Below are 12,120 nucleotides of genomic sequence, written 5' to 3' on the forward strand. Positions count from 1 at the left end.
CACTCAGAATTCTGTACTTACACTTTTTATGTGAGAAGGGAGAATATTCCGATGGCAAAGCATATCTTTTTGTGTCTCTACAATAGATGATGATAGCATCATTCTGACTATGTTCTTTCCAGTTATATTCACATACTAGATCAAACTCATCCCTGGCATAACTCCATGGTCTAAAATGATTTACACAAGGGGTGAGCGTGGCCCATTCTGTCTATAACCTCTATCTCACGGTTACTTAGTATATTAGTCAAAACAAGCTTTATTATTGCAAGATACACAGGGATAAATTATCATAAGCAAATTAGGCTATGGAGTGTCATGGGCAATAGTCACTCCACAATTTTAGACTGCTCTGTGACATCTGTAGTAAAAATGTGTGTTGATTTTCCAATGATCCAGGAGTCATGATTTCTTAAGAATGTCGAAACAATTGTACTAATAAAGGAAAGAAGTTAACAAGATAGAGAGAATATAGTTACTTGAGAAGAATTTTATACAGTGCAGAAAATATTAAAATTGAACCAGAAATCATTTATTATATTTATATTAATTATTGATATGTGGTAATTGAAATATATATATCCCTGTAAATATTCATGATGGCCCAGTCTCATGAGAGTTGGAATAAAAATCCCATTAGAATGTTGTATAAATTATAGCATATCTTCTTCAGCATTAGTAGATTGTCTATGAGATTATCACAAAGAGAAGTTTCATGAGTTTGTTTTACTTTACTCTGCTATGATAATACAATACTGCTGGAAGTCCTCTATGAAATATTTTAACGGTCTGATAATGGGGTGGGGAAATAGGTACTCCTGAATTTTAGCCTTGGCTCTTACATCGGGTCCTTTTTGTGATTATGGACAAGACTCCAAACCTCTCTGTCTCTGTTCTTCATTTTAAAAATGGGGATAATTCCTAAACTCTATTTTGTTATTATAAAATGAAAGTATTCAAAATGATGAGCTCAGCAGACCGGGACACCATCATCAGTGGTGTAATTAGAATCTCACAACCAGGAATTGAATTGCCTACAAAATGTAAAATCCTCATCTTAACAAAGACCTTGGGGTGTTGGCTTGGAGAGCCAACAAATTCAGCACTGACATGACGCACACTAAAGCTGAGTGCCACTGGCTTTTCTAAAGCACTGTAACAATGGTGTGTGCTTCTGGCAGTTCAAAAAACAAACAGCAAGGAGCAAAGCAGGCTGGTTCATTACTCAGCACTTGGAACATCACAGTTCTGGCTGATTGGCATGACCTTTCTGTTTATTCATGAGACACGATATTAATTTTCTCTAAGATTTTGTTTTCAGTGCTAAAAAAGCATTTTCATCTTGGGGTAACAAACACAGATGAGCTATCCTGAGGTAAAAACACCATGAAGACACAGTAAACAGCTGGATACCCCTTCCAGGGATTGACCATGACAGGTTTACTTTGTGTTAAATTTAAAGTGCCTTATCTTCACTGTGTTTTCACCTTGGGTTAGCTCATGTGTGTTAGGCTTTGTCTACACTGGCAAGTGAAAGACAAAACTTTTGTTATTCAGAGGTGTTAAAAAACACACACACACCCCCCCGAAAGACAAAAGTTTTGCTGAGGACAAGCACTGGTGTGAACCAGGGTCAGCTCCAGGCACCAGCGCAGCAAGCACGTGCCTGGGGTGGCAAGCCACGGGGGGCGGCCTGCCGGTCGCTGTGAGAGCGGCAGGCAGGTGGCTTTCGGCGGCGCACCTGTAGGAGGTCTGCCGGTCCTGCGGCTTCGGCGGCAATTCGACCGCGGTGTGCTGCTATCACCAAGGAGGATGCATGCATGTAAACGGCAACCTCATGTATACTATTCACTCCCTACTTTGTGTTCTACCAGACAGGGAGTTTTCACTCCTTTTTCTCTCCCCAGTGTCCAACAAGCACCATTTTATGGATAGCAACCTGCTGTACCAGTTCAGAATGAATTTCCGCCGGCGACGGAGGCTGATGGAGTTGCTCCCTGAGAAATCCCGTTTGATGCCAGAAAGTCACGACAGTCCCTTTTGCCTGCGCAAGCAGAACCATGACAACAGAAAGCACACCAGTTTTCAGTCAGGTGATTCCTTGGTTCTGTGCCTTTTACTTCTCCGTTGTTTAACTTTTCCTTGAAGACATGTGTCATTCCTAAAGCTTGGCCCCCTTCACTTTAGCATGAGGCAGATTTAGCTGAAGAGATGTGCTCACTGGATCATCTATGAATAAATATCATATCCAGTAAACAGGTTCTTCTACCTGGTTGGCTTTTCAAATAATTAGCTGCCTGTGTTGTTTTGTTGCTCTCGTATAAAGGATTTCAGGCTTACATTTTTCCACAGGCAGAAATTAGGCAGCTTGGACATTTTTCTTTTTTTTAAAACTTGCTAAAAAAATTTTAAAAAGCAAAAGTGTTTTTGCATAAACTGTATGTTGTAGTTTGTGGGGAGAGGTGGGGAAATGCCTGAACAAGTACACATTAGGAAGCAAGATGAAAATAGGAAGAAAGCAGGGGATAACTGCAGAAAATATTCTGCTTATTAAAATGCCTATTTCACTATTGCACTGGCACCTAGAAATCACAGTAATGGAAGCATTACAGAGAATTAAATTAGCTAAAATGGATCACGTAGTAATCCGACATATCAGAGTACAAATAAAATTTTCATGTGTAATTCAAGTATTCCTGCTAGGGTGACCAGACAGCAAATGTGAAAAATCTGGATGGGGTGGGGGGTAATAGTAGCCTATATAAGAAAAGGACCCCAAAATCGGGACTGTCCCTATAAAATCAGGACATCGGGTCGTCCTAATTCCTGCAGCACATAGGTGAGTGTGGACTGTGATAGTATGATTACACTATTATAAATGAAAGCATGTTCCGATGTTGTTATTTTAAACAAAGCAGGGGAAATGTGCCAAAAGAATCCAGACGATTTCCCTTTCTCTCTCTGTATTTTCTGTCTCCTTTGTACAGTGAGTCCCACCAAAGAGATAAAGATCGTATCAGCAGTCAGAAGGAGTAGCATGAGCAGTTGCGGCAGTAGTGGTTACTTCAGCAGCAGCCCTACCCTCAGCAGCAGCCCCCCAGTATTATGCAACCCAAAATCTGGTAAGCAGATGGAATTGGTGCAGATTAGACAGAATGCAGCTCTCTCTAAAGAGAGTGAGGGTAAATGAGTGACTGTTTCTATTGCTTCATCTAAGTTTGTCTTTTGAGGCATATTTTAAAGATCGATAGATTCGCAGATTTTGCGGCTAGTCGAATCTTTATGATTATTGAGTTTGGCCTCCTGCATAACATGGGCCAGAGAACCTCACCCAATAATTTCTGCATCAAATCCATAACTTTGTTTGAGCTAGTGCATATCTTTTTAGAAAGACGCCCAGCCTTATAGCCACTCTTACCTCCAGATTGCCATATCAGTTTCCAAACATAAATTCTTTTCAGTTACATAGGCGTGACTTCGCTGGCATTGCATGGATGAGAGGAAAACTTAGGCTTTGGTAACCACCTGAGTTATTGTGTAAATAACATAGCAAATGTAGCTTTGAGGATGTCAGAGACAATTTAAACCCTTAAATTAGTTTAGATTTTACACCATTCTGTGTAAGAATTTAAAGGCAGTCAGGGTTCAAGCTTATATTCTTTTTTAAATGATTTCCTCAGTCCTTTAACAGGGAGAGTAGAGCATGGGGCTGCGTCCTCAGTGTGATACAGAAAGGGATTCTGAACTGATGGGGAGTAGGGTGTTGGAGCAGTCTGGGGAAGGGACCAGTGGCTATGTGTAAGCATGGACTTCAGTGGGGCTATTCAGACCTGAAGTTTCTGATAGAGGGCCCAAAGGGGCCAGTGGCTGCTGTTCAAATCATGGGCTGTTTATTCAGGTTCTGAGCAGTAGAGGGGTGAATTTTACTCAGTATACTCGATATAAGTAGTAGAGATACAAAGAGTGGTAAATTTTTGTTTGTTTTTTTTCTGGCCATTAGAGCAGAGGTTTTCAAACTGTGGTCCGTGGACCACCAGTGGTCCATGAGCTCCATTCAGGTGGTCCGCAGATAGTTCCCTCTAACATGCGTGCCTGGGCAGCCACACACTAGAGAATGAAGGGCGACCCGCCTAATTAGTGGAGTCGTGCAGGCAACCCACTTATTAGGTGTCTGGACCCTGGAGAAGACGCACATGTAAGGTGAGGTGGTGGCCTTGGGGGGAATAGGGAAAGATCATTAAGTGGTCTCAGCAATTTTCAAGTGGTCCGCGAAAAAAAAGTTTGAGAACCACTGCATTAGAGCATTGCACAGCTTGTCTTTGGCCTTGGCTTGGAGTTTTCAGTAAAGTCTTACGTTAGAAGAACTTGATGGGTTCAGTTTGGTCACATGATTAGAGCCATAATTCAGTAGTGCTAGTGTTCTCTGTGGAGGATGTCTTCTTTGTGAATCACATTCATTCTTGTTCATCACACACTCAAAGTCAAGTGCTGTCTACCACTCATCTCCATCATGCCGTCTGTATGTTCCAATTTGTGGCTGCCACAGTGCGATCTTTTTTAGGTGCACCTGTATTCTCTCCAGCGATTCTTCTATGACGTATTCTAAATGGTGAACTTTTGCTCCCGTTAAACCATTCATTATACCCTGGAAATATTACTGTGACAAGCAGGCTGGCATTTTTGTTGTTGATAAACATATGCATTATCTTAAGTATACCCACTATTTCCATTCATTTATGGCTCTGGTTATATATGTCGCATGACTAGTGAGAAGAAGTATATCTTAAGATAGCCGATTATAAAATCTTGGTAGAAAAGAATATATTGACACCTTCCTTACACTGTGTTTCTATTTAAAATGAATAATCACTTAGGCATAAATTCTACCTTCAGAACAGTTTAGCAGACTTATTTTTGAGTCTGAAACAAGGACCAGTGAGCAGGGATCTACCAGCTTTTCCCATACTCCAAGTAATCCTCTGCTAAACTGGAATGAGTTTTTTAGAAAGTTTCTCAATAGCAGAACCAGAATGATCAGGTGAGAAGAACATTAATAAACTGGACCTTGACCAGTTGTTGGATGAGTTCTGCTGTATTTCATGAGAAATGAAAACTTAAAGGAAGTCTGGGGCATGGGTTGGCCAATCACAAGGGAAAAAGAAACTATTCCTTAAGGCATAATTTAGAGAAACACTGTGAAGGACGCCAGTACAGATGATTTATCTAATTGTGATCGGTTGAATCTGAATTACAGAGCAGTGACATGTTAGTCAACAGAACATGTTGAATTTTCTTGAAAAACATCTTGCAGTACAAACGTAAGAGTTGATAACTAAAAAGGAGAAACTAGACCTGGCTTTGATCTCAAAAAGATAGAATGATGGTACTGGCAGAATCTGCAAAGTTGAACTCTTAAGATCATTTTGTCAATATCCTAGTGAAAGAAATTTTTTTTATAAGTGTATCTTCCTGAATTCTTTTTCTTTCCATATATGGCATTTTAGGACACATACAGATATGTTAGGATGTTATCCCTGAAAAATTCCAGCTTGCTTCCATGAGATAAGAAAATCAGATGTCATCAGAAATAGTTTATCACTGAAAACAAGAAGCAAACGTAGTCATAATTAAAAAAACAGAGGAAGCCAAATGTAATTAATAGAGGGCCTGTGTATCCATTGCCTTGCACTTGGTGCAGTCATTTACACCTGTACAATTACACCTGTCCTGATTTTGTAGCATTTTACACACACTTTACCCAGGAGTAAATGACTGCACAAATAATAATAATATTGTTTGCTGTAGTGTAGATTGTCTAATCTGTCTCTCTGTCTGAGGAAGAGTTAGGATGCCTGTCAGCATAGTATCTCAGTCCCTCCATGGTCCCTTCAGGTAATGAGGATTATACTATATTTGATTTTTTAATGATCTTTTACAACTTTGCATCAGTCTAAGCGTGCACTAAGGTCACAACACATTAAGCCCTATAAATAAAGCAAGACGGAGAAGACATTGTATCCTAGAACAATTCTTTATGAAAGTTTCTTCAGAAAGGTTTGTATTTAATACTCCTTTGTATGTTTTTGCAGTATTAAAGAGACCAGTGACTTCTGATGAACTCTTGATGCCTGGAGCCCCATATGCAAGAAAAACATTCACAGTACGTCTCCAGTACATATCTTTCTTCTATACATTGTGTAAATTGGTTCAAACAAATATTTTCTGATGGTATAATTAGATCCTAGTTACATTTCCTGATACTTGTGCTCTAAAAATCTCAGCCATAAGATTCCATTAAAATTAGTTTTATACATGTGGAGTCTGATTCTCCACTCTATTATACCCATCAGTATGCCAGCCTAACACCATTGACTTTGGTAGAGTTATACTGACAGAAATCTAGTAATGTTAATTGCACTAATGGTCCTGAACTGTTTTTTATTAATACTTAAGATTATAAAGAGATTTGAAATATGTACTGTATTTACCTATCCAGAATTAAAGTTTTTAAATGTGAGTTGCATAGGGCCACTAGACTAATATAAGACTGAAATGTTGATTCATATTCAATAAGAGAGAAAAGAAAAGCCTTTTAAAAAGTAACCCCTTTGAACCTGTTAATTGGAAGCACAGCTTCTCACAGCCTTTAGTCAACAGCTCTGATGTCACTTAAAAAAGAAGAGTACAGTAGAAGCAAATGCAGTCATTCATTTGGTAGATTTTTCTATAAATAAAGATTTAATAGCCCATGCAGAGGGCACTGTAAAGTATTTCTATCCACGGAGCCGCATTTACTGTATGCTGGTGACTACAAGATGCTGAAATCATGTCTTTAACCACTGGGACTTTACCCCATGAGTTACATGGATGGACACTGTTTTGTCTTTTTTTCCTTTTCAAGGTTGTCGGTGATGCTGTCGGGTGGGGCTTTGTTGTGCGGGGGAGCAAGCCATGCCATATTCAGGCTGTGGATCCCAGTGGCCCTGCAGCTGCAGCAGGGATGAAGGTAATTTTTCATCAGCTGTTTATCTAGTGGTTTTCTGTATCCTTCAGTGATGCTCTCTGGCCAACCACTGTGACACACCAGCCTTTTGCATTTTGGGGGTCAAATGTTGTTGTTCTCCTCCTCCAAAATGTCACCCTTCATCTTTTCTTCTCTCTGTCTTAGAGGTTCTCTGACTCTTGTTTTTTTTACTAAAAGCTCTTTAGTGTTTTCTTTCCAGATGTCACTTTTGCTATATTTGATTGTGCCAATATGTGTAAGAACTGGAAGGGAAAACTGACTGCCGTCTTGCTCCAATGTCCAACCTGAGTCAAGTGCAAAGGGTAGAAAAACAGCATACATGGTGAAAAATTAATGGTTTTTTCTAAATTCTATCACTTTGAATAATCTTCAGTTATAAATAACCTAGGTAAAGACTTAAAATATCTTGACAATATCACTTCAAATGGGTCATCTTAGAACGCTGATCCCGCCTAAAGTATAAAGGAGTTACACTTCCAGGACTTCAAACTTATTCCTATTCATGTTGATGTTTGGAACCCTGAATGTAGCAGTTTACTCAAGTGGTTTATAGCTATCTTTATTCTCTCTGCATTTTACCAATTTACGATAATGTGGTTCTCCTCTGAAATGTGACTTTGTAAAAATAGCGTTGTGGAGTTTCATATTTATTGTCTAAATGACTTCAGCTCTAATTTGCTCATTTCACCAGTAAACATAGTGGGGTTTTGTTTTAAAATGTCATCCCTTCACTCTGGGATGATAAACTTAAGCTGGGTTCTGTCGATTTCATGCTTCATAAACTGCAATAGAGGTTTTACAGGCCAAATTATGCCTTCAGGTACACTCATGTAACTTCATTGTATTCCACTTATGTCATCAATGATGCACATGCAACGCAGTTGCTTTCAGTGGGAACTTAATAAAGAGTTTGATATACAAGAAGGAATGGAATGCAGCACACTCTTAACTCCACAGCACTCATAGAGGCAAATAGTAAAAACTTATTTTAGTCACTAAAATCAGCAGAAATTGCTCTGAACACACATACAGAGCAGATCTGATAAGCTCAATGGTGCTATTTTATAGCGTCTCTTTTCAAAGTAGAGCCGCACTTCAAACATTCTGATCAAACTTTTCAAAAAGTAGGCACCTAAGTCTATATTTAGGCACCTATATAGGTGGCTTGATTTTCAGAGGTACTGAGCACTTGCCACTCCTAATGAAATGTGGGTGCTAGACTCCCGTGGAATTAGGTATTTAATTTGAGACATCACATTTGAAAAGCTTGGTCTGTTTACTTAAGCTGTCTGTTTTCAAAACTCTTCTGTCTGGACTATTTAAAGAAAGTATGTGACAATACATTGTAATGTATGTATGCCCCCCAAAGTAAATCTTTCCCCTTTTTAGAAGCACAGAGGCAGGCATATTTCAAATAGAACATTAGGCATAATAACTGCTGGCAGTGAAGATGTGTTTTGGTGTAAGAAGCTTTGTCTGCCAGTATTGCTCTGAGCACTGTACCATAACAAGGAAAACTGGCTATGATAAAAAGGGCAACATTTTGAGGAAAAGCCCAGACTCAGCGTGTCACTTTATAGAAGAGTTTGTTTTTGGAACTACGCCTTATGCAGTCTTGGCTGATAAAACCACTTGATTTATTCAGTAGGCAGCATTCTTTAATGTTGGAACAGATGTAGCCACCAGAGTGCATGATGGGACAATACACCTAGTAGAAACTAGTGTTCAGTGCAGGTCTGCTCTTTAGGACCTGCGAATGAGATTAAAAAAAAGGTACATTTTTTATTACCAATTTGCTGATTGTCCCTCTATCCTGTTTGGAGAATTTAGCACATAGCATTAAGTCTGGGAGGGGGACAAAGATCATTGTTAAAATATGGAGTATACATCTGAGGCCCCAGAATAATAACCAGCAAACAAATATTTATAGTTTTATATCTAAGGGTTTAATATTACACAATTTGCTAGCAATGCCACCCAATCCTTTCCACCCCATAAAACATGATCACATACCCCTGTTCCCCCTTCCCTGACTTTCAGCTGGTAGCAGTGAGATTTGGGATATGGTATAATCACTTATACCCCTGCTTTGAGCACTGCTTTGGGATTATGGTACAGGGCTCTCTCAGTACCATCAGGTCTGTCTACATGGTTCTGCTTTCCGTGTGATCTTTAATGGCAGAGCTAGGCAGTCAGCCCCGTAAGTCTCTTCCTTGTTTTACATTCACAGATGACTACTTTAGATCTGTGGTCTGAAATGATTCGATTGCAGAGTAAAGGCCACATCCTTAGAGCGACTGAGAAACCACGACTTCCATTGATTTCAGTGGTCTTTGAGGGTACAAAGCAACTCTTAGTATTTGGCCATCAGACTCGAATCCTGCAAGGTGTTAAATGGCTCTTGTGAGATGACTGCAAAGGGAACTGAGCATGTCAAAAGGATGTTCTCACTATCTTACAGGATTGAGCCCCAAGTGACTGAGTGAAAGAGACCATGGATAAATATTTACATAGTGTAATAGCATATTGTGCTGTTGAAGCAGATGCAGTTCATTCTTAGAATTCCCATCTTATACAAAAATGTTACTGATTATATAAAAACACCAATGACATGTCTGCCATCTGGTTCCGATTACTACATGAAAACACTGAAGCCTACTGATATTTCAGTAGGGTTGTGTGACCAAATGGCTGCTGAATTTGATAATTACATTAGACAGAGATTCAATTCAGAAATGCTTTTATTTAGGAAGGGTGAACAATCAAAAAAGTTGGTGACAAATGTGTTACATGGCACACTGTAGCTATGTTCTTAAACCTATGTGGAGGGGGTAGAGATAAATATGTATAATAACAGACTGTGGTTAGTGTTACTAATGTAATGGTTGGAATATATATGTGCCCACAATTTTTAAACCTGACACCTATGTATAAGAGGCCCAGTTTTCAGGTGCTCGGCACCTGCTGGTCTCATCTACTTCACTGGGTTTGTGGGTGCTCAGCTCTTCTGAAAGATCAGGCCTTTTTATACATAGGTGTCTAAATATGGCTTTAGGAGTCTAAATTCAGTGAGCCAGGTTTGAAAGTTTTTACCATAAAACCTGTTCTACAATAATGTCCAGTTTGGTTTTGACTTAAATTGACAAAAGGAAGAAAATTTCAAATTGAAACTGCAACTCTCTCCTGCACTTATCCAACTAAGTATGGCTAGGTATGGCAGGCCTTCAGGGGGTTTATAAGCTACATTCTGCAACAGAGACTCAATTGGATGATCAGAGAACAGAAGTCTATTTTAGCTTTCAGTGTCCTGTGATTCGTGCTGAACAAGAGCAAGTTGTAGCAGCAGGGTCTGTTTTCATTTATTTATTTTTTCTTAGTGGAAATATATCTTTAAAAAAACAAAGACAAAAATTGCTTTCAGGCAGTTTGGTGTTATGATGCTTCGAGAATAGTTTGAAGTGTTTCAAACCTCAGTGGATCTGAAAATACCTCTGCTATGCTATAAGCAACACGTAAAATGGATTAGTGGCTATTTGCTCTCCAACACTCACTTAATAGTTGCCATGCCTGCCTCATGTGGGTGTGACATCACATTTTGATTTTCCCACTCTGTGACCCATTTCCCTACAGGTCCACAGTCACCACTTACCGATAGAATATCTTGGTGCATTGAGGTGACATGGCACTATAATTAAGTTGCAAGACCTCCTGTTCTGGGGCAAATAAAGTTGGCCTAAACAAGTCCTGTCTACCCTCTCCAGGCTCTAAAGAGTTCAGGTGGTCCCACTCAAGGGTCTCTTTTTCAGAGGTCAATCACCCTTTTCCCCTCAGTGCAGGGTTTTATACCCACCACTGCCAGTTGGAGCTGTAGGAGGAGCCCAAACCTTCCTCCACTCTGGGTTCCAGCCCAGGGTCCTTAAACCGGGACTCCCGGTCACTGTCCTTTCACTCAAAACCCCTGCTTCACTTTCCCCTGGACAGCTTCCTACATGGTCTGCTTCTTCTAGGCCTTCATCCAGCCTCTTTAGCAAAGTCTCTAAGGCTCTGCTCATGGGTTACCATCTTGGCAACTGTGAAGGACCTCTCCCAGGTCCTGCCTCTGCTCTCTTGAGTAGAGAGCTCCTCAGCACTCCCTAGCACCTAGTCCTGGTGAGTCTCTCTCTACACTGAGTGCAGGCTGCCTCTTAGATAGTCATCCCACAACCACCTGGCTCATTCTTGATCATATTATCTCTAACCTCCAGACCCCATGACAGAGGAGAAAACTAGGCTCACGTGGAACTGGATCTTAAAGGGCTAGCACATCCTGTGACAGTGACCCACAAGAGATTTTTTAAAAATGAGACTTTTGCCCTTTATGAAGTATAAAGAAGGCCTGAAACACGCTGAGAGGAGTGAGTTTCATGCTTGTTTATCACTTTAGAAACATCAGTAGTATCAGTTCTGATCTCCCCTGATTTGCTGGAGTATTTTCTGTATTCGGAGGTCTCACATCTTAATTGAAAGGCTGACGATGTTGAAACCTATGAAATACATCATTTCCCCAAAATGTTCATTAGCCATTGATGGTAAACAGGCATAAACAAAAAGCATGGGGTGTTCAACCGTCTAACTAACGCTGTGCAGCTTTCACTCTCTGGACTCCTGTCATCCCATCACTTCACAACGGCTGCTTCTGCACTGGCAAACATGGGACTCGTCATTCATCACCAGTATGCGGCTGGGCAGCTTCACCAGTGGTTGCACCGTTGTAAGCTTCAGGGCACAGACAATGCTCAGGCAAGTTCAGGATTTGTTACCACTATTTCTCCAACCATACAGGTAAAAAAATATGCCAGATATTTATCTACACTTCAACTTTCATTGCTGTCAAAGCTGGCACCGCACTGGTACATATCAGTGGTGAGCTACAGGCCTCATTTTTGCCATTAAAGAGACAGCTGTAGGTTTTTTTCAGCCACCATAGAATCTTCCAGAGCAGACAAGATCTTAATTTAGAGCAGTGATCTCCAATCTTTTTATGCCCAAGATTACTTTTTGAATTTAAGGGCAACCCAGGATCTACCCCGTCCCTTCCCCGAGGCCCCGCCCCGCTT

At 40.3% G+C, this 12,120-nt stretch overlaps 1 protein-coding gene across 4 annotated transcripts in view; it reads left to right on the forward strand.

Moving 5' to 3' along the window:
* The window catches only part of DEPTOR (DEP domain containing MTOR interacting protein), a 114,227-nt gene that overhangs the window by 79,453 nt on the left and 22,654 nt on the right, over positions 1-12,120 (forward strand). For all 4 annotated transcript variants that reach the window (XM_034763527.1, XM_034763526.1, XM_034763529.1 and 1 more), the window contains exons 6-9: positions 1,908-2,093; positions 2,988-3,122; positions 6,090-6,160; positions 6,902-7,006. In XM_034763527.1, coding sequence (XP_034619418.1) covers positions 1,908-2,093; positions 2,988-3,122; positions 6,090-6,160; positions 6,902-7,006 — 497 coding nt within the window. The remainder of the gene's footprint in view (positions 1-1,907; positions 2,094-2,987; positions 3,123-6,089; positions 6,161-6,901; positions 7,007-12,120) is intronic.

This window comes from Trachemys scripta, chromosome 2 (genome assembly GCF_013100865.1).
Source record: "Trachemys scripta elegans isolate TJP31775 chromosome 2, CAS_Tse_1.0, whole genome shotgun sequence".
Taxonomy (NCBI): Eukaryota; Metazoa; Chordata; order Testudines; family Emydidae; genus Trachemys; species Trachemys scripta.